General features: G+C 46.3%; 1 protein-coding gene and 1 long non-coding RNA gene across 6 annotated transcripts; one reads left to right on the plus strand and one right to left on the minus strand.

Annotated features, from left to right (window-relative positions):
* On the minus strand, nt 1-19810 carry MTHFSD (methenyltetrahydrofolate synthetase domain containing). 5 transcript variants are annotated; one of them, XM_090260464.1, is made up of 8 exons: nt 19763-19810; nt 16165-16268; nt 14700-14813; nt 11506-11619; nt 8624-8714; nt 5254-5366; nt 4822-4947; nt 1-828 (listed from the first exon to the last, which is right to left on the minus strand). In XM_090260464.1, exons 1-8 carry the CDS (start codon nt 19776-19778, stop codon nt 328-330), a joined length of 1179 nt encoding a protein of 392 aa, XP_090116590.1. In that variant the 5' UTR covers nt 19779-19810; the 3' UTR covers nt 1-327. The 5 variants fall into 5 exon arrangements, with proteins under 5 accessions (XP_090116590.1, XP_090116592.1, XP_090116591.1 ...); XM_090260466.1 differs by lacking the exon at nt 14700-14813 and adding an exon at nt 14846-14920; XM_090260465.1 differs by lacking the exon at nt 14700-14813 and adding an exon at nt 14846-14959.
* A 106-nt stretch (nt 19811-19916) lies between these two features.
* On the plus strand, nt 19917-22293 carry LOC149994333 (uncharacterized). The gene is made up of 4 exons (XR_016507717.1): nt 19917-20010; nt 20113-20240; nt 20381-20472; nt 22157-22293. It is a non-coding gene; the product is annotated as an uncharacterized LOC149994333 (long non-coding RNA).
* The last annotated feature ends 797 nt before the right edge of the window (nt 22294-23090 follow it).

The raw sequence follows: 23090 nt of genomic DNA on the forward strand, positions 1-23090 counted from the left end.
CACTGTCACCATTTACTCCCGCTTGTTCATTGCTCACTCGAGCCCCTAAACACTCTCAACTGCTTCTCTACAGAGAAACCAGCATGGCCGTAACATCCGCCAGGCTGAAGGCCCCTGATAAACCAGAACCGAATACACCCAGTTTTCAGGTCCCTAAAGAAAGCAAGTGTATTATGGGTTAATTTCCCCTTCTCCACAGGAGACCACCAGGCAGGCACTGAAGGCTGTAACTTCCTAGAAAGGACCAAACTTTGTCAAAGCAGCTCATGTGGCAATAGCTCCACCACACCTGACTATGCAAGTCTCTGAAGTTCCACGAGTCACAGGTCAGATGGTTGGATAACGGTCAGGGTGTGGCTCTCCGGCATGGCTGCCTGTCAGGTCACAGGCCCTCTGCTGCCTGGCCAGTGCCACCCTCAAGGTGTTGGTGCCCAGATGTAAGCCCTGCAGGCAGGAGACAGCCCGCTGGGCCGAGGCTGGGTCCTTGTAGTGGAGGAAGGCCCTGCGCTGCGGCCCCTGCCAGCTGAGCCGCAGTGGCGCCACACCGCGCTCTCTGAGGGCTCTCCTTAGTTCGCTCACTCGGATGTCCCCAGGGAGGTTCCCCACGAAAACAGTATTGGAAGGCACATCTTCCCCATGCACGGAACCTGCCTCAGGCTGGGATGGGTCATGGGGTCTTCTGACAGCGCTTGGGGGAGCTGTGTGCTTGTTGTAGACTTCTAGCAGGTGCTGGTGCTCATCCTGAAGGGTGACATCTTTCCCAGCTTGCTTCTCTCGGGAGCGGAGGCTTCTGAGTATTGGGATTTTCCTCATCATCTCACAGCTGATCTGAAAAAGTAAAACAGTTCCAGCTATTCTCAGGGTATCCAAAGGGACCACCACTTGGTCTAAAGGAAGGAGAAATGAAAATCTCATGGGGCCTCAGCTCACAATGTTCTTGGCAGCATCTCTATGTGTACATGCTAAGCCACGTGCACCCATAGACTAGATGCAAATGGTCCCACCTGGCCTCTGTGATGTGGGTCCCCCACTGTTCATCAGTAGCTTTGAACCCCCCTAACCCCAGCTTAAGATATGTCATGGCAGCTGGCAAGAACAGGCAGCTTTCTCTATTCTCCTAGAGACCCAGAAAACAGAAAACCGAAGGCCTCCTACACAGAGGAGCAGCAGCTGAGATCATTAGTATGAGGGTCACAGGGCCATAAATGGCAACTCCCCTGGTGACTCCCCACGATAGTTTTTATTTTGCTTTTTGTTTTGCCTCCATCCCTATCCCGTCCCCCTGATCTATGCCATCGGGCAGGATGAGACCTTTAACAGGCCACAGGGATCGCCTCCTCCTCTCCACCCCTCCACTGAAGGAAAATTTCTCAGAGAAATGTGTCACTGAAAACATGGAAACAAGGCAAATCTGAAACGGAACACCCCACCTTTCAAAACAGTTCTAGCAATGAGTCTAAAATAACATATACTACATAAAATGTTAAGTCTCAACAAATAGGACTTCCATACAAAGGACATCTTTGGCTTTTTGGCCTAATCAATCAACAAATATTTCCTGACACCTGCAACGAAAGATGCAGCAGGTGTCCCAGTAAATGAGGCTCAACCATGGAGGCTGCCTGAACAGGCTGGGACCACCTCCACCTGCCTGCAGGGTGGAACCCGCTGGCTCCGTCCTGGGGTGGTGACACAGGGGCTGCCCGGGGGGTCGGGCTGAGCCTGGACCACTGAGCCTGGGGCAGGATTGCTCTCATGTTATCAGAGGACAGGAGGCAGAAAAACACTTTTTAGTCCCTTTTGATGCTCTTCATTCTTTAACGATGCTTTCTGTCTTTATTTTTGGCAAATGATCAGTCACAAAGAGGCAAGCAATGGTCCAGACACAGGCTTCCCGCAGACGTGGGCATGTTAGAGTACAGAGCGGCCCACAAAGAGATAGGTGCACTTTCCGTACAAAAATAAATAGTCTGACTGGCATCAAGGTTCTCGTTATATGTATTCAGAAGCACATGTAACTTAGAGCAACAGTTCTGACTTTTGGCAGGGTGTCAGGGACCTTTGAGAGAAGTTGTGGTTCCCTCCCTAGGACTCCCCCACAATTCTGTGCACAACTTCCCAATGTCTGTTCAAGGACTTCCAAACCACAAGAAGTGCACAGGCCCCAGGTTAAAAGTCAATAAATTAGAGTAAGATTTAAAGAAATGCAAACCCTGAGAAAAGTCAAGTGCTTCTTGCAAACTGCACGGAGCACCTGGTCCCTCTGCCAGTGCTCAGCACACAACACTCTGTCTCGGCAAAGCCTTTCTGTGGGTCAGGGCCCTCGCCAGCAGGACACTGCCCCTGCTCCCTGGCTTGGCTGTGTTTGAGGCCTCTGCAAGTGGTACTCGTCCACTCGGGTCTTTAGAGCGGCACCCAGATGCTCAGCTGCCAGGGAATGATTGTGCACAGAAAGACTGGCTCTGTCCAACACTGCCCATGGTTGAGACACACATATAAAAATCATGTCTATGCCATGGATATCATAAGACATGATCTTTTCTAATCAAAAGGATTTTCTCACTACTTATCCCTCTGCAATTTTTTTGAAATGATTCATTAAAAGGTGATTCAACTTACAGACCAGTACCCTAGAGGTTCTGGGTCCCATAAAATCCCTAAGATGACCTAAGTCCAGCCAACCCAACTCCTTCCCATGCCTCTGCTCTACCTTCCCAAAGAGTTCAGATTCTTGTGTTCTTGCAGAATATTTAAAAACTATTTAAATTGGTCATAATTAGATTCTGAAGTTATTAGATCTAGCATTTAAAAAGGATGATCAAATTAAAAACTGCAACTACAATCAGGGGAAAAGTGTGACTACACCTACATGGAAGAACCACATGTTATTCCACTCCAAGTGGCAGCAGCGGGCACCAACATGCCTCAGCCCCGGACAAATACTGTACTTCTGCTGGTGCCGCTCCAGAGCCATCTCGGCCAGGTGGCCGCCCCGTGTGTTTGTGCCCAGTGAAACCATAAAGCTCCCTCAGGCAGAAGTGAGTGTTCTCAGGAAACCTGACCCACGGGGAAAGGCTCTACACTCAAGCAGCAGAAATCCATTTTATTTTATTTATTTAGTATTTTAACTTTTTAGAGAGAGGGGAAGGAAGGGAGAAAAAAGTATTGACGTGTAAGGGAAACATCAGTCTGTTGCCTCTTCCACACACCCCGACCGGGGACCCAATCTGCAACCCAGGCCTGTGCCCTGACCGGGAATCCAACCTGCGACCTCTCACTTTGCAGAACGATGACCAACCCACTGAGCCACAGCAGTCAGGGCAGAAATTCACTTTAAAACATGTCAAGTGAAGCAAAAATATGTCCTTCTGTGCACATCACAGAGCTGGCACACGGACCAGTTATAATCAGCTGAAGGATAATGGAACTGTTTTAACCACACATTATAAACTAAGTGAGGGCCAATGGCACTGCCACGCTGGCACGCACACAAATGCATGGCTTTTCCATAAAACTATCTGTTTCAAGAGCAATATGTTTACTGGGTAAAAGGAACGACAAAGCTAACGTCAGCGTGCTTTCCATGCTGCCCCACTCCACACGCCCCCATCTCCTAAATGGAAAAGTCTCCCGGCTGCACGGTGGCTTTAGAGCTGCCTGCCGTTTCTCTGTGGAATGGCTGAGGCTGCCTGCTGTGAACCAAATGCACAGGCTGGACGTCACACTCGGGGCAGGTCCACGGCAGTGCTACTTTTTCCCTGGCTGGCAATTAGGAACAATTGTTACATTTTGTCAACCTGCCATGTGAAATGAAAGATTTTGCTTGTTAATCAAACATAAAAAAAGATTTCCACCATTCTATAACTAAAAAATTAGTATAAAGAACATCTGATTTGCTCTTATATGCTACAATCACGCTTCACTGAAGCATACAGATATGAGTCTCTTATAAATATATATCCTCTTTAATGATTAAATTAACGAACCTGTCCCCTACAAATACTGTTAAGTACAACCTAAGTCAGAAATCTCACTCTCAAGGCATCTGCTTCCAACCCAAAAAGAAGAGACTTGGGTTCTAATCTAACCTCAGCCACACACTGGTTTGATGATTTTGGATGAGCTGCTTTCTTTCTGGCTCTCACTTGACTTGACCAGAGATAAGGAGACTGAGATGGGTGACCTTTAAAATCCCTGTCATTCTAAAATGCTAGGGTGTGTTTGGGCAGCTCCTGGCAAAGACAAACAGAAACACCAGAAGTATTTCTAATGTGAGATACAATTCACCAAAATGATTAGTTCTCTTGCATGAAACTAAAGCTTAGTCACTGATGAAATGCTTTGAGGTCCCTCCAAATGCCCAAAGTGAAAAAATTCTAAAGTAAGCACACTCAGAAGAGTATGAAGCCAGAAAATGTGTCGTCTTCCACAGAGGTCATTCATGCCTTGAAGGGTCTGTTAGCTTTCCAATTATAATATCTCAAGTTTTTAAGTTAAATTCAAGTCATTAGCTCTCCTAGTGGATTTGGTCATTTCTTCTGTCTATAGCTAGATGTCTTGTAGAAAAAGCCCTTGAACCTGGCTGCTTATCAGAATCCCACAGGTTTACAAAGTAGATTCTTAGGCCCATGCCTGGAGATAGTGATTCAAAAGCTGAATTATTCAAAAGCTCACAGTAACTCCAATGTATAGCCACCCCAGGCCTGGGGACAGCTGCTATGCCAGATGGAGAACACAGCAGAAGAGGAGATGCCTCCAAGCTACGGCCCAGAGCCAGCCACGAGATGCTATGGCTGCCCTCGATGCCACATGGTGACCCACCTTAGACCACATGATTCCTGTTGGCTTTGGGCGCTCACACCCCGTGGTGATGACTCTCGTTGGAGTGAGAATATAGTCTACTGTGAGGTCATGATCCTCAAGAAGCGCTTCAGGTATGTCGATGACCTGGTCAAATAGAAGCGGGTAAAGCAGCTGATGGAGAATATGGCTCTAATTGTGTTCACTGCACCGCTCAGTAGAAGCACGATGCTCCCAGACCTGCTGGGGATGAGGCCTAGCTGCTGGATCACTGAGCAAGTCCCACCCCAGCTGATCAACACCACTCACAAGACAGCGCAGAGCGAAGGCAGAGACTAGCCTGTCTCTGCCTATCTCTCTCTCTCCCCACCCTTCTCTCTCTCTCTCCCCCCCTCCCCCCATCCCCACTCTCAGAGGAGCATGGCAGTGGCTCTGCTTGGCCACAGGAAGTACCTGGCAGTCGTGGACGATGGTGACCACTGGCACCCCCTGGCTGACTGCTCCCATCGACACCATCATGGCATATTCAAGATCAGCATAACCTTCTCCCTTCCCAATCCTCCAGCCTACAAGACAACAGCGAGTACAGTCTCTCTGTAGAGTCTGGCGAATCATTCGGGAGTAAATTTTCCATTATGTCACAATGAGAGGAGAAACTTGGGAGCAATGTCCCCGGCCCTTCCATAGAAAGTTCCACAGTAACCCCATGAGCAGTCCACCTAAAAGGAGCCCACTTACAGGACTCGAAGAGGAATAACAATGCTTAATATATACAGTGGTTAACACACAATGACGTGAACTTTAAACCTTTTAAACATGCTACAAAAGGAAACTGAGCTTGCATTTATGTGAGCTTTTGTTAGCAGCACTACTTATAAATAATGAAAGAGTAGTTTTTAACTGATGAATAGAACAGAAACAGAGGCATGGATACATGGAACAGACTGACAGCTGTCAGAGGGGAGGAGGGGCGGGGACTGGATGAAAGAAGGTAAAGAGATTAGCCAAAGAGCACTTATGCATGACCCGTGGACATCCACAACAGTGTGGTGATGGCCAGAGGGAAGCGAGCGTGGGGGCTGGGAGGACATCTGCAATAGTGTCAACAATAAAAATAATCTTTTTCGTCTCTTTCCCTTGAAGGAAAAATAAAACTCTAAAATCAGGGATATGCGATTTAAGATGGCATAGCCTTATCTTGTAAAAAGCACTGAATAGCTACCCAATCCAACCCTACAGTTCTTGAAGGAGGATGGTTTAAGCAGTATTAGTGCTATTTTTGCAAATTTGTAAATAGTTGGCACAACAAAGGGATTGTTATCTGAAGCTGAGCAGGAGGAAAGGGTGCAGCAGGACAGTAAACATTAAAATGCCTCTGGCTCCCCAAATGGGCCTCTTGGTAGGAAGCCCAGGCCAGTGCAGAAATTTCAACTTCTATTTAACAGCAGCAACAGCATCACCACCAGGAGTTTAAGCATCGTTGCTCGTGCATCATTCTAAGATTCAGATCTAATCATACTACTTTTTACAATTAAACGCCTTCAACTGTGCATGCAAAGAAAAAGAGAAAGACAATTCAACAGAAAAGTAGCAAAGGATATGAACAGTCCACAGAAAGAAAAAGGCAGATGAGTAGCATACATATGAGAATGTTTAACTTTACTTGTAACTAAACGGAAATCAAAGATAAGTGAAATACCAGTGTTCACTATAAGATGGGTAAAAAATTAAAGTTGGATAATTCTAGTTATTAATAAGGGAGTAGGGAGAGAGGCAAGGCACACAGTGCTGGGGATGTGAGGGGGGCAACCTCTCTGGTAGGTAATCTGACAACATCCATCAGGATTTAAAATCCACGCTTTGGTTCAGTAGTTCCTCCCCAATGAGTGCCCCCAAAGGGCCACCCACTAGGCTATATGACCAGACAGCACCTCATTCTGATGCTATGTGAAAGGGGAAAAACCAAACACAACCCTGAAGATAACTAACTGTCCCTCAGCCAGGGCCACCTAACAGAGGAGATTGACCCGTCTGCGCTGATGGGCAAAGACCCTGGAGCGACAGCATCGGCAGGACCCAGAGAGCTCCAAGTGCTGCTGTCCCTCTTGTGAAAACAGACACAGGATGTACACACAACCCACAGAGTACACACAACACCTGTAGGATCTCACATGGTTGGGTATCACGAATATACTGACACAGGAACTGCCGACAGTGAGGACGGGGAACAGGAAGAAGGGAAGGACGAGGCGATGCTTTCTGTGCCATTCAAATTTTACACACACAGGCACGGGGGTTTTGTTGTTTTAATTAGGCAGTTATCTGGACGATGACATTTACAAAACATCATTTTCTTCTTTATAACACCCCTAGCTAAAAAAGAAAACTCCTGATGATCTTTTGAAATAAGAAATCTTTGCTAATTTCCCACTGCCAGGACAGAATAGCTGAAGCCTCTTCGCCTGGCCTCAAGGCTTGGGGACAGCTGGCACCCACCAGCAAAGGGACCTGCTAAGTAACATACCCCTCCATCTCCCTCTCCTGTTGTACCTGCCTCAAAAACAACTGGCACACAGAGCTTGCCCTGATGTCACCTCTGGGATGATGCCCTGCTTGAGGTTCATGGGTCCCTCCTCTGACCCCACTGATGTCCGTCCTAACTTCCATTTCTGACACCGAGCACATCATACAGCAGTTCAGCAAGTGTCTGCTCTTCCCGCTCACTGTGGGCCCGAAGCAGAGACCAGCCTGCTGGCCTGGCTCCCTGGCCTGGGGTAGGCATGCGGAACGGTGCGCGCATGCGCACCCACCCCTGATGGCACAGATAAAGTACCTGTGACTGTGCATAGGTAAAGGAAAGAATAAAGAATTACAACATCTCACACCCTAGCCCAGAGAGCTGGGAAAAAACAGTCAATTTAAAGTGAAGATATTAATGCCAGTATTTAAAAACACCAAGCTCAATGACTGACTTAGAGCATCTCTCACCAACTATTTACTGGGAACCTCTCCTGAAGAAAGAACCTGACTTGGGCGAATTGATTTTCAAATAGAGAGCTTCAAGGATCAGTGTCTTAGGACAGTATCTCTTTTTATGTCTTGCAAGGATGGGAGGAGAGAGAACGCTTTCCTAGTGGGGGCCCCAAATCACCCTGTATAAACGCAGGTCTGAGGTGGGCTCATCCCACCTAGAAACACTAATCCTATCACAGAATAAGAAGATTGTTTTCAAAGAGCATCAAGCTGGGCCTGGGGAAAAGCAGGGCAGAGGGGGAAGAGGTAGTTCGGGGACCACAGTGGCCCTAGTCCTGAGGGTGGCTTGGTAGAGCACAGGTCCCAAGCTGTTCACCTGCCTGCATGGCCAAGCACCAGGCCTCACGGGCAGGCGCGGGGCACCCCGTCTTGTCTAGGAGGCTGCTGCTTCATAACAAAAACAAGGTTTAGTACTTAATGTTTTTCCATTTACTGGAGGCTCTCCAAAACCAACTATTTACTGACATACTGCAAATAAATTCAGCTCCAGTTCCAGTTAACTTAAGAACAGAGGGAAAATCTTTCACCACCTAAAGAGAGATTATCTCACTTTATTTTTCCTGTTGAAAAGAGTGAAAATACTGTAAAGGTGTTGAGTGGGGCCAGGAGTGGGAGGGACAGAGTTAACTCTTCAAAATGAATGGTAGATGCACTTGGTTTGGAAGCCAGGCACACGTCCAGAAAGCTGAAATTACTTACCATCAAGGTCTAAGAGGCGAACAGAGAGCTGGTGGAACAGCCAGCTGCAGGGGAAGGGGCTGCATCCGTGAGTTTCTATTTTCAATCTTACCTTTTTCAGAAACGGCAACAGACCCCACCACAACTAGGTCCACGAGGACCCTGGAGTCCAAGCCCACGGGAACGCTGTAGTCCCTCACACCCTGTGGACAGAGACACGAACCTGAAAGTTTCCCCGGCAGCAGGCGGCTGCCCCACCTCATAACTCACAGGCCGGGAGCAGTCAGTCTGAAGCAACCCCTTGTGGGAGGCAAATACATGCACAGCCCTACAACAAACACGTGGCATCGCAGAAATGGCATTTCGGGAAATCCATTTTAGGATAACTTCCGACATTACCACCCCCACCCCCGAAAGATGCCAGGAGGAACTGACAGCACAAATGGATAGGATATTAATTTCATAACACTTGGCAAATCATTTCTTTCCATGACACAGAAGAGCACAGGAATTAGACTAGCACAGGCTCAGGAGTCATGCAGAATTGGGTCCAGATGCCTCTTTGCCCCATGACCTCAGCAGGAGGAAGTGCTCTGAGCTCCAGTTTCTTCATCTATAAGACAAGGACACCACCCCAAGACTTACCGAACTGATGTTAGAATGAAATGCTGTCACAGGAGGTCAGACTTGGCACACAAGGCACGGTTAGTAAACGCGGGTGCCATATTAACTCAGTATGAAATGCTGACTTCTGAAATACTGCTTATTCAACCAAAACGCACCAAAAGTACACCCATGTGTACTAACTAATGGAGGCCGATATTTAACGAATAGCGATGCTGATATGGTCATGATGCTGACAACAAGGGCTGCAGGTAAGCCCAGGAAGTCAGATTGGGACAGTGTATGAAGCAGTACCTGGCAGAAGCGTGTCACTGGGTTTGGTAGTGGCCCGTCTACAGTACATGACCAGCCACTTACAGGATCAGTACATGTGATTAGTTTGGGCGACTCCTGAGAGTCAACACCATCAAATGTGCACATGGCTCCCAATGGGGGAAAGCCTGTCTTCTTAATCTCACAGTGGCCACTGAGACAGGCATCTCTTATCCAGGGCCCTTTTCCCCCACTCTGTTTGAAGGGGGTCACTGTCTGGCAGCCTTGGCGAGCAGACAGCTATGTGTTATAACCGTCTGCCACACCTCCTCTTCCCTCATATGGTCAGCCTCACCTGCTAAATCTAGACAGACAGAGCATGAGCAACCAGGAGTCTCCTCATTTTCCAAGGTCATGTGCAAATCAACAAAGTCACTGATGGATAGAAAGACTTATCATGCGATTAACACACTTTTCAGTCTGCCTGCAGGGTGGTTACCAGAACACTCCTATGTCACAGTAAATACAAAGACAACAATAACAGACACAGGTGGCTGGGGCATAACAGTGGTGGGAGGCTGAGGTGGTGAGGGACAAACTCAGAGATGTATCTGCCGAGAAATAAGGCTCTATCAGAGTGTCCTAGAGTAGATAGGCATTGTGGCAATACTTCTGCCACTAAGCTTTGGTAAGCAAAATAATGATCACACTAAAATTTGCATGTGCATGCAGATGTGGCCTTAAATGTCTCTCCACTTGACCATTTTCCCTATGCCATAAAGTAGATGAAAGTCTTTTGAGGTTCCTGACTCTGGATTTCTGATTCAATCCAGTATCTCACATTATTAAAAAGCCCAAACTCTGCTGTGCAGCCTCATAAAGTTCAGGCACGAGAACTGGTCTGGCTTCCTCCTGGGCCCGGCTGCACTTTCAGGAGCGCATGTGTGGGACTGGTCAGTGCCAGTGCTCCATGGGCAACTCCTGGCAATCAATGGAGTGGTGGTCAACTTCCAGAGAGGAAAGGAACCCTGTTACGAGGGACACAGACCACTATACTAGCACCAAAGCTATATCTGGCCTGGACCTCGATCTCAGGAAAAGTCTGCTGTTATGGTCATGAACCTACGACTTACAACTGAACCCATTCCCTGTCAGCTCCAAGAAACATCGGCCAAATCTGTGGCCCCATTGCCAACTGCTAACGATCAAAGGGTTTGCATTTTTGAGCAGCGACCAGAACAATTGCTGTCTTTTATTCTTCCTTCCTATTTTTCCTTTTGCTTCTTTTTCCACACATATTTTATTATTTTACTTTATAAGTACTATTAAGCCACATCAAATTCTATTTTTGGAATAAAACAGGTTATCAATAAATAAAGCATTCAACTTTTATATATTAGACAAGTGGAAAATCCCTTAAAAAAGGGATATCTTGATGCCCTATTTTTTATTCCAGTAAATTAAGAAATCATGAGACTTGGATCTACTCTAGGAGTCTGAAAAGCCACAAAATTCTATTTCTTTATCTGTAAACTATAAGACAAATTCCATTACAATGCACCCTAATGTAATACTTACACACTTTGGTTTTACTACATTGTGAGACACACAGGAAAATCTTATATACATATAAAATATATATTTATGTATATAAATAATTCTATATTCTTATATATGATTCATATCTCTCTCCCCATATATGTGTATATACATACACAATCATTAATTTAGAACTGTGAGGCAATTGAACATATTTTGGAAATGTTAGCCTGTGCCCCAATTGCTCTGGAGACATTTGATAAAACACTATGGAGTGCTAGACAATGTCACAGATTAACACTAGAAAGCGCCAGAGTACCAGGTAACTTGTTTTTCCCTTTCTTTCTGAACAGAATTTATAATTTGCCAGCTTGGTGCAAAATAGAAACCAAGCTACAAAAATGGAATCCATGTATTCATAGCTTCTCTACTTGGCTCCCTTAATGACAGGATTGCTGAATACTTTTAACATCTCTGTTCACTTGACTTTGTTAAAAATAAATTTAAAACTTTGTGGTGTATTTTACGCTTTCCTGACTCACCATAAGTTGCAGCTGAGTGGCTTGCTTCTGCACTTACCTGAGATGTGGCGCATTTTCTCAGGATATCTTTAGTTGCCCCAGGGGGTGGTGTGATCCTATTAAATAACCCCGTTCTCAGTCGCGGTGTTGGAACCAACAATGTTTTTTTGCTCTTTTAAAAGAAAGACAATCAATAAATTACAAAATGAAATAGAAACTTTCTTGAGTATGTTTTTAACATTTCAGCAATGGAAACCAGTTACTATTACCTGCAATTTTCTGGTGTGTGCCAAGGAAACCACTGGTTTGCAAACAAGTAAATTACGCATGGGGGTCACTACATCACCGGCCTTAGGATAAAAAGCAGGGCATTTGTTGCACTTGCTAATTCTTTGCTTGCCGATGAAAACTGTTACAGGTAAAAAATGACAACACAAGTCCAAACAAAGGTCTGTTCTTATAAAGCTTCCAGCTACAACTTTCTGTGTCTCCTGTTCTCAGCATTAAGTACTATACAGTTACTGCTTTAATCTGAAACTGGAAGCTGTAGCTGCATTAATAGTTATTCAATCAAGCACTTATATATAGTTTGTGTTCAATTTGCAGTCTAAGAGGTCAGCACTTGATATAATCAGTATTTTGCATTGATCTCTGTCAACAGCTCTTCCATTTAGTTCTCAGATTGTCGCTGCCAGAGGACACAGAGCTTCTCCAAGCGGGGGCCCTGAGCGGCAGCCACAGAAACCCCTGGGCACTTGTGAGACATAATCAGATGATCCGGGGCAGGCCCAGCAATCTGCTTGAACACATCTACTACGACAGTCAGTCGGGAGAACCACTGCCCAAGGGTATCTCTGTAGATCATGCAGGGGTCGGCTATAAGGCAATCATAGAATTTATAAAGTTTTTTGCGTAAAAAAATAGTATATTTTAATTTCTGTGCAGGAGATGACAGCCTAAGACCAATAAAAGACCTATAATAACACAGTTTGGCTTACTTAAATATTTTTCAACCACAAGGGAAGAGTGTTTTCAATACAAATAATGACTATTTTCCCTTTGAGTGTTAAATAATTTGGGTTCATTTCATTTGCAGTCTCTAGATGATTCTGGTATACTGCAGACTGATTCTGGTTACTCTCTCTTTTCTGGCAGCTGCTCATCCTGTAGCTCAGTGGATCTCAGCCCTAGCTGTACATTAGCACTGTCTGCAGATCTTTAAGACTTACCGAGGTCCAGACCCACTCAGAGTCTCTGATTCAGAGCCTGACATCAGCAACAGATTATCTCCAAAGCTCTCCGGAGGGTACTAACGTGTAGCTAGGGTTGGCAAATGTAGCTAAGGCCAGTGGCTCTCAAGCACCAACAGGTGTTCATTAAAAACGGACTCCAGCCCTGGCTGGTGTGGCTCAGTGGATTGACTGCCGGCCTGCGAACCAAAGGGTCACCGGTTCAATTCCCAGTCAGAGCACGTGCCTGGGTTGCAGGCCAGGTCCCTACTTGGGAGTAAGCAAAAGGCAACCACACATCAGTGTTTCTCCCCCTCTCTTTCTCCTTCCCTTCCCCTCTCTCTAAAAAAGAAATAAAATCTTTAAAAAGAAAAAAAACCCAACAGACTCTAATTCAAGGCCTGGGGTTGAGCCTCGGAGGCTGTGCATCCCCAGGCACAGGCCACTATGTCCCCAGGTGTGGTCTGTGGCCGTGTGCAGCACCATCCTTGCCTGCACTCAGGTGGGCCTGGGGAGCTTCCTAGGCAATTCTTAAGCCACTGAACTTTCCAGAAACCACTGTTGCGCCTGTAGCCCTAGAGCACGGGGACCACAGGTGTCATTGAGCATTTTTCCACTACGTCCCTGGGCTTAGCTCAGGGCCTGAGACACAGCTTGGCTACTTATTTCCCTAAAGAAACAGACAGTGAGGACTCAGCTGTGCCATCCAGTCACCTGGCTGCATGCCTCTCACAGGTCACCCTAGCTAACTCTAAAATCTCCAGCACATTCGAGGCCTCTGATTTTGTGCTGAGGGGCTGATATGTAAGAACACCCTAAGGCTCTGATCACATGGCGGGTCACAATCCTGGCTCCACAATTCCTGACATAGGACTTAACGAAGACACTTGACCTCTGTGTGTCTGGTTTCTTCAGTGTCATATGGGAGTAGAGATCGCTCCTACAGGGTTGTCAGTAGGATTAATGAATACAGGAAAATGTTTCGATAGAAATGTGCCTCACATAGAGCTGTCCACTGTGGGTCCTTTGCTGCTGCTGCTGCTATTACCTCTAGTTCATTACAGTGATTTTATTGACCAGGAAAATAAGACTGGCAAGAAAGAGTGCTTCCTCAGAGCCTAAACCAGAGGCCCCTCCTGGGGTTACGTCGCAAACAGAAGACAAGGATTTCCTACACGAAACAGGTGAAAGAACCAGAGCAGGATGCCTACGTCACTCCTCATTCCCTGCAGAACCACTCGCTGGTATTCATTTCGCCATGTGGGACAAAAGGTGCCCCGCACAACCAAGGCTTCTGAGGAGTCGCGGGGGACCAAGTATACACAGAGTTCCCAAGGCCCTGCCCTGCGGCACTCAGCGCCGCATGCGCATTATCAGCAGTGATTTGGTTCAGCTACACAAAATCGCCCATTACATAAAATTAGTGCTTACTTGAATCTTTCTGCTTTTATAGTTTACTTTGCACTTAATTTATATGCTTATTTTCATTTTATTGTTGTATAAGAGCTATGAGCATTAAAATTTATACCAAATTTTATGTTTATACTTACTGAATTATAATAAATTAATTTAAAGCAACCCTGAAGAAACTTTTTTTCTTGAAAGAGGCTATATAGTTAAAAAACACTGTTCTAATTTATGTATTTTAGGGACTCACTTATCAGATTCCTTACTCACATGTTATCAAGTTTTTCAAAGAACTGTAATATTACAAATGTAGCAGAAGGAAATAAACCTATTGTAATCTTTCCCTTCTGATGAAGCACATCAGAATTAAGAAGGCCTTAATGCCATAATTTTGAATGTCCTTTATCTCTGAATTTAGAAACACTCAGGACTTCCAACTGACTGACTGTTAAACAAGTGAAAGACTTCTGCACTGTTCCTGGAAAAAACAACTCCAGGGCACGTTCTGCATGGGAGGGAGTTAGGAGAACAAGCTTTCTAAACAAAGGACTGCATGCATTTACCAGCCACCGGTGGGGAGACGGCCTTCCCGCCAGGAGCAGGAAAATGGGATTACCTGCAGTGCCAACAGCCGAACGCCTTCCAGCGGTTTATCGGGGTCCACTTTAACTTCCTGCGTTCTGGCAAAAACTTCTAGGTCTTTGATGTTTTGGCAAGCCAGATAAGAGCCCTGGTTAGGCAAACAGACAGAGCTGCACTTACGTCGAGGACGAAGAAGCGGGCATTTTTCTGGGGAGCATCGGGGTTGACTTTAATGGTTCTGGCCATTTTGAACGCCTGCAAGCATGGAAAATGCTCAGCGGCACGAGAAGCACCCTGTTGTTAAATGCAATTGCACATTACTGAGAGGACAACCGCACCTGAGCAGTCTGCTCCAGCATCCCACCCAGACAGGCGGAAGCACTAATTGTGAAACAAAATTTAAGAGTCACCCAAAGAAACATCTAAGAAAGCAGTCAGGGTAGAAAGGGGTTGATAAAGCTAGTCTAGCCCTAATTTATTACTGAAATAAAACATACACCCCACCCACCCAAAGTGTAAAATCATGTATGAGCTTAATTAATTTTCACAAAAAGAACACACCTGTGCAACCACCACCTAAATCAAGACAGAATATAAATCAAGGTTACAGCACTAACTGGGAACCTCCATCCCTCTCCTAGTTCATTTACTCTTTAAAGGTTATTATTAATTCTATTCATCTTTCCTGTACTTCACCTGCATTTCTCTTCCTGGAGTATCAAGCACATTTTAAAATAAAACAAAGTAGCAACAAAAACCACCCAAAAGGACAGTTTTTCAGGATAGGATGGCCTTAGCTCAGCTGAGGACCAGAGAAGGTCTGGGGCTTGCTTCTTGGAAGCCAAGCTGGAGAAAGTCCAGCCACAATGGGGGTGATGGCAAGCAAACGGGCCACGTTCTTCAGGCCTGACAGAGCACTCTATTTTCAAAGAGCACTTTCTTTTTCTCTTGGAAAACGCGTATGACAAAGATTACGAGCTGTGTATGCTGCCTCTTTCAAGCAAACTTTTTCCTATTAATACTATCATAAAGAGACATCTTTGATTGTCTTCCATTCGGAACAGTTGGGAAACTGAGGCCCCACGTCATCAGGACTGGTGAGGGCTTTCTCGTTCCAGAGGTGCTGGCAGCAGGGCTTCGGTCTCAGAGTGCATCACCCTTACTATCCTTAGGGAGCCAATTTTGTGAAAAGGCACCACAATAGCATGTCCCAGCCGGAAGAAACATTTCACTCTGCATCAAATGGTGAACAGTAGACTGAGCCCCACCTCACAACAAGGGACAACCAACCTACCCACACTGCAGAGAGTGAAGGTCAAGTAACACAAGGGATTTCTCGAGACACAAAAACACCCCAGCCTGGTGGTTTGGATTTCAAGCCACCTTTCTGTTGGCCAAATTTGAATCCACCCTGAAAGAGGATGGTAACTGTATTACTAATGTTATTCATGTAGGAATATCCTGTTTCCCTTTTGAATGCTCCAGGAATGTTTCAGTACCTTGAAGTTGGGAATCCTGTGATGAACAGGTCGGGGAAAGTCAGCCAAATTTTGTGATTCCATGTAGTTCCAGATCTGCTCACGGATGTCCTGTTTGGAAACACCTATCGCAACAAGGGTGTGACTGGTTAAAACAGTGGAAAGGAACTCCATGGCACGTGCACCCCAGGTCCTCCCACATGCCTGCTCCAGCCGTACCCTCCACTCTCTGCCAGGCCAGACCAGGCTCTAGGGCTTCTGATCTCTACATCATCAAATCAGGGTTAGTGGTAAGTTCTACACTCATGACAAATCACTCAAGTCCAAAAACAGAGTAAATTCAATATAATCCAAATGTTCAACCCAGTTCAACTACCCTATAGCAAGAGAACAAAATGCAACCCAAACCACGTAACCCAGCATTCCCAGAGATGCAAGCACTGCTCAGTCAAGGCATGGTCATTTAACACTATTTAGTCTTGAAATAGCTATGATTAGTTTACTCTTGCTGTAAACCCAGTAAGCTTGCCTTAACCCGAGGTGATTTGTAAACCAGCTTTTATTTGGGATTACCAATTGCAACTCCTTTGTTAGTGTGGGAATATTTTCTTCTATATCCAACTTTGGAAATCCAATTTTAGGCAACAAATATACTTTGACTGGGGCAGTCCTAATAAAAATTGTATTAACTATGGGTTCCTACTGGAGTGAATATAAAAAAAAGTTCCCAGTTAAGAAGAAAAAACGAAACCAGCACTTTCATATAGACATGTTAAAATATTCACTGAATTTTTGTTTTTGTTGTCCAAATGGATAACCTTTACAGAAGTTTGTTTCAAATCACTTTGCTATCTACTACTTGGTTTATTTTCATAACAATGTATTATACGGCCAGTGTTGTGTATTATGTGGTAATCTCACTCACTCATATATTCTTACTACCAACCTAGAAGTAGATTCAGTACCCGAATATAACTTACAATGAAATTACATCCTTCTACCCTATGCCACCCAAAGGTCTCTGCGGGGATATATCAAAATTGTACGTGATGTGTATCTCCAACACTGGCAGCGAAAAGGTGACCTATTCTTTTCAGAGAATCATAACGAAACACACCCAGACTGTGAACCTGAGGTTCTACACAGTGTGTGTGGCTGGGGGATCTCCCATTGGTCAGCAGGAAGGAGGGGCAGGTTTGACCTCTCAGGTCCTCAGTCTCCCTTAAGTGAGTGGAGGCTGCTCAAAAGTAACAGCAGAGCAGCCCCACAGCCAGAGACAGTTGGGAGTCGCCTGGCTGGGCAGTGGGATGGGGCTGGCAGTGGGCTCTCACCACAAACATTTCTTAATTTTTGTGGCTTTGAATCATTTGAATAAATTACATTCTAACAGCTCAATATTTTGTAAATAGATTTTAAAAACATACAAAAGGATCTAAAATGAGAAGCCTCCTTCCTCACTGTATGCCAGGCACCAGGTCCCTCCCCCAAGGCACTTAGTGCACCTGTTTCTTTTAGTGACTTCTTCCCCAGGTATCTCAGGCTTCACGCAGGAGACACTTCTGTTCTCACCCTCGTTTTGTTTTCCTCAGATTGCACTATCCATATGGCTACACACACTGCTTTGCACTTTTTTGTTTTAACCTAATATCTTGCAGATTAGTCCATATGGCATATAAAATGCACTCTCCTGTTTTTCAGTTGCATAGCATTCCACTACATGAACAGGTCAAATTTATTCAAGCAGTCCCCTGATGGGCAGTAAGTGGTTTCCAACCTTTTGTTACTGATATACGCATTTACATCCCTCTGCCGATTTTGTATCAATCTGTTAACCTTCGATGTATAGTTCGAAGGTGGAAGGGCCACAGCCAAAGGCTTCCACTGCTTATGCCCTCAAACTAGACCTAGATCCCCTTGGCATAGTGTGCATCCAAGACCCTTCCCAGCCAGACCCCAGAAACTCCTGGAGCCTACTCCAAACTTTGCTGGTGCCTCTTACCCCTAGCTGTGCTTCTGAACCACTCCAGAAATAAAATATGCCGACTCGGGTATGCTTGAGGAACACATACATTTCTAAAGATGCAAGCCGAGATTACACTGCTGTCAGCCTGGGAGGGCTAGGGGGGCAGCTTCCAGCACTCAGTTGTTCTTTCCTTCTGGAAGCGCTGCACCTCCTGGTCTCTGCTAAAAAGTCTGCTCAGCTCCCTGTCCCTCTGGCAAACCCTCTCTTCAAGGCTCAGCTTTGGCACCACCTACAGAAGTCTCCCCTCCATTCTGCGGATCCCTCTGCTGTAGGGTGTGGAATGAGCTGCAAAACCCTGCTGGCCATTTCATCTTCATCTCGTCGTTCCTCACTTCAAATTCAAAAAGTGGCTCAACTACTGTTGGTCCCTGGCCCCACACACCTGCCACCTCTCTCTCTTAGTACTTCTTCGCCTCTCCTCCTCCTCTCCTCCCCTCTCTCCTACTCCCAGGTCCAGCCCCTTTCTCCCTTCAGAACTATTTGACATGCCCCCAAAAGCATCTCTGAGTACTCAATCACAAACAGGTGTCTTTCCTTTAAGAACCCAGTGCCCTCACCATTTGCATGTTGTTTTCAAACAGAAACAATTATATTAACACAGCTATCATAAAGCTATTACATTACCACCTCTACTAACAACCCAGAGGTCCTACAATATTCCCAACACTGTACAGGATACTGTGTAGGACACAAGAAATGTAGAAATTGGGACCCTTGCTCTGGAGGGTCAATTAGTCACAAACATTTGAGTGACTGCCATTTAGAAAGCCACGGACTAGTTGGGAAGAGAGGGAGAGAATAAAAGGGCACATCCTTGCCCTCAGGAAGCTGTGAAAACATAGGAAATTGTTAGGATAATAAAAGGCGACATACATTCATGTGTGAAATGCCTGAACCCTGCTCTGTAGTTGACAGTCAGGTCAGCTTGGGTTTCACTCTTCCTTCTACCTCTAGTTCTGAGCTCAGTCCTGGCACTTGGCAGGCATCTCCAAAGGTCTTTTATTCTCATCCCATTGTATTATCAGCAACGGTGAACTGTGCAGTTCACATGCCGCACGTGTAGTAAGGGCAGGAGTGACCCTGGCGCGCTGTGAGCTCTAGGATGATCTTTGCCAGGCACCCCATCACCAAAGCCCAGGGAATCTGGGCGCGAGCCTTCCCTGTGCCTGGTACATCCGAGGCCTCAGAAAGCATTTGTTAAGAGGGCAGTGATTAAGTGCCCCGGCGTTTCAGTTAAATTGCCGTCCAGTCCTGCCCCTGCCAGCAGCTGTGAACCTCAGTTTCCCGTTCTGTAAAGTGAAAATGATATGGGAGGCAGATCTCACGGGAGAAGTTATGATGACTGGAACGGAGCCAGCAGACACCACCACCTACCCAGCAGGTAACACTCCTTCCTTTCATCCCTTGTCTTGGTAGCCCCCCGGGGGTTCGACTCCGAGCCCCGCCCTCCGCGCCCCACTCCGTTCTCCCCTGCGATCCCTTTACTCTATCCCTTGTGGTCCCTCACGGCCCCATTCGGCCCCCAGTGGCTCCTCCGCAGCCCCGGCTCTCTCTCCCGCTGCCCCACACCCGCCGGCCTCTTCCGCGAAACCTCACCCGCCCTGGGCTCCATATCGACGCTATCGGTGCGCGACACCTCCCCGGGCGGAGTCGGCCCAGAATGACGTCACCCGCGTGAGCTCGTCCCACGCCTGCGCACTGGCTGCGATGGGGGCTGGTGGCGTTGCCGCGGAGGCCGGGGGGTGGAGGGACGGGCCAGGACGGAGTTCCGTGGGGGAGACTCGCGCGTCCGCATGCCTCTGGTTTGCTCGTGGAGGACGCCCGCATTGAGCACCTGCTGCGACGTGCGTTTTATGGGCGCTGGGGCTACGGAAGCGAACAAGCCCCTGGCCTCTCGGAGCCCATTGCCAATTCCAACACACTCTGCCTTTTCTTTTAATCCCCAGAGGCTGCCTCCTGCGGGAAGCCGCCTTGATTGCTCCTTCAGAATGAGATTCCTCTCCTCTGAGACCTACAGACTGTTGCTGCCAGGCTACTGGAGTGGAAATCACTGGGTCTGGGGTCAGATCCAGGGGTGAGTCGTAAGCGGGCTCTGAGGCCGCACTTTGAGCCCACACCCCTTAGATTTTACTGTGGCCTCTGGATCTCCTGGAGACCGAAGAAACATGGCTTCCTGCGTTTGCTCGTCTACATCATTCACTCATTTGTTCACAGGATGAAGGGGCGTTGGGAGAGACAGGGCTGAATGGACAGCCAAGGCCATGGCCCTCACTGCCTGCAATCTAACTGAAGAGCTAAGGAGGAAGGTCAGTTTGGCCGTGCATTCACATATTAGGAAGATAACCCCTTCCCCTCAAACAAAAGTGCAGGGAAACCAGGCCACTAGAACCCACTCCCTATGAGAGAGTTCATACCCTTAGCAACATGCGTAGCTCATCATAAGCACTCAAGAAGTGGTACCTACTTTTCAAAATTATATATCCAATACATCATACAATCCACACAACAAACTTGTGAAATAGACAAAGCATTTTAAACGATTTTATTGATTTATTTTTAGAGAGAGGAAGGGAAGGAGAAAGAGATGGAGAGAAACATTGATGTGCGAGAGTACATCGATGGGTTGCCTCTCGCACACCCCCAACTGGGGACCTGGCCCATAACCCAGGCATGTGCCCTGACTGGGAATCGAACCTGCAACCTTTCAGTTCATAGGCCCGTGCTCAATCCACTGAGCCCCACCAGCCAGGGTGACAAAGCATTTTAATACTTACTTTACAGATATGGAAAATGAGTTTCTGGGTGTTCCAGTGACTTATTATTCACGGTCTCACAGAACTGATCCCATGCCATTTGCTTTCATCAACTAGAACATAATTAAAACAGTAATAAACGATGCTACTAATGCTCTGGACTAGCCATGGAGGTCATATCTAAATAGAATCCCCATGATAACCCTAGGCGACAAATATGACTGGCATTCTAGAGAGGAGGAAACAGAGACTCAAGATGTTGGAGAATCTTGCCCAAAGTCGCTCAAATGGGAAGGGACAGAGCACGATGTACCCCACTATGGTTATTGCAAACCTGTGGCTCCCAATCACAACTCTGCGTGCCTAGGTGGTATCCATAGCATTAATATGTAAAGACATTAACAGGCCTTAATGCAACATGCAAGTGGCCATATCTTCTACCAGGCTTGCAAAAGGCGTACAATAGAAGGTTACAAAATGAAACTTCTAGAAGAGGTAGGGTGTCCTTTCCCACTTTCAGGAAAACACAGTAGATCCTTGGGAAATATTTTATGCAAGATGATCTGGCCCCAGCAGCAGAAATGTGCAAGACTCAATGTTAGCCAGCTGTGATCAGAGCAGAGACCAGGCTGATAGCCAACAGCCCAAGTCCCTCAGGTGACCAGGCTGGTACGTTCCCCCTGATGATAATGAAACACTGAGACCAATCTCCCCAAGTGGCAATTTTAGAAAGCAAGGTGCCAGAGGAAAGGACATTCCATTTAGCTCTTTTACAACAGATTTGTTACAAGTGCCCCCAAAAGTCTGGTACTTAAAGAATTACTATAAAAGAGATGCCTTACAAGAAATGAGCTGGCTCTCTTGTAAAACTTTAATCCATATGCTTCAAACTTGATCATATGTGTCAACTTGCATTTGGTCACTTGAGAATTTTTAAAAATAGACTATTGTTTAGAGAAGTTTTAGATTCATAGCAAAATTTAGAAGAAGGTACAGAGAGTTCCCATACACCCTTGTTCCCACAAACACATTACCTCCCCCACTACCAGCATCCCCTAGTACAGTGGTACCTTTGCTGAAACGGATGAACCTACATCGACACATCGGTATCACCATGGACTGAAGGCTTGTGTCCCCCCCCAAATTTATATGTTGAAACCTAGCCCCCAATGTGATGGTGTTAGGTGGCGGGGCCTGTGGGAGGTGATTAGGTCATGACACAAAGCCTGTATTAAAGGGCCTCCACAGAGCTTCCGAGCCCCCATCAGCTTTGAGGACACAGTGAGAAGGCTGATTATGATCTAGGAAGAGGGCCCTCACATTGATCTTGAATGTCTATGCCTCAAAAACTGTGAGAAATAAATGTTTGTTGTTTAAGCCGCACAGTCTATGGTAGTTTTGTTATGCCAGCCCCAGCTCAGACACAACCAAAGTCCACAGTTCACGTGAGAGTTTATTCTTGGTGGTGTACATTGTATGGATTTGGACAAACATATAATGGCACATCCATCATTATAGTATCATACAGAGTAGTTTCACTGCCCTGAAAATCCTCTGTGCTTCATCTGTTCATCCCTCCATCCCTCTAACCCCTGGAAACCACTGATCTTATTGTCTCCATAGTGTTGCCTTTTCCAGAATGTCACTGGAATCATAACCGCACGCAGCCTTTTCACACTGGCTTCTTTTTTTTTTTTTTTTATCACTGTGTGGTTGCCTCTCACTCACGCCCCCAACTGGGGACCTGACATGCAACCTAGTTATGTGCCCCGACTGGGAATCGAACCAGCGACACTTGACTCGCAGGCCGACACTCAATCCACTGAGCCACAGCAGCCAGGGACACACTGGCTTCTTTCACTTTGTAATAGGCCTTTACGGTTCCTCATGTGTTTTCATGGGTTGATAGCTCATGTCTTTTCAGAACTGAATACCGTTCCATTGTCTGGATGTGTCACAGTTAATTTATCTGTCCACCTACTGCAGGACATCTTGGCTATGTCCAAGTTTTGGCAATTATGAATAAAGCTGCTATAAACATTCATGTGCAAGTTCACTGGAGGATTTTGAAGCTTGTCATAGGCATTTCCTTTGAATTCTCACAAGTCCTTTAGAACCTGGCTAGAAGAAATATAGTGAAAAAGGTAAGCGGGAGAAAAGCTTGGCCATAG

This window comes from Furipterus horrens, unplaced genomic scaffold (genome assembly GCF_987537825.1).
Source record: "Furipterus horrens unplaced genomic scaffold, mFurHor1.1.pri manual_scaffold_13, whole genome shotgun sequence".
In the NCBI taxonomy this organism is placed as follows: Eukaryota; Metazoa; Chordata; class Mammalia; order Chiroptera; family Furipteridae; genus Furipterus; species Furipterus horrens.

What these genes read in the sequence shown, in the direction of transcription:
- MTHFSD (XM_090260464.1), bottom strand. An exon ending in GAAAATGCGCCACATCTCAG is followed by an intron (nt 8,715 to 11,505) that starts GTAAGTGCAGAA and finishes CTCTGTCCACAG; the next exon opens with GGTGTGAGGGACTACAGCGT. An exon ending in CCATCGTCCACGACTGCCAG is followed by an intron (nt 4,948 to 5,253) that starts GTACTTCCTGTG and finishes CTATTTGACCAG; the next exon opens with GTCATCGACATACCTGAAGC.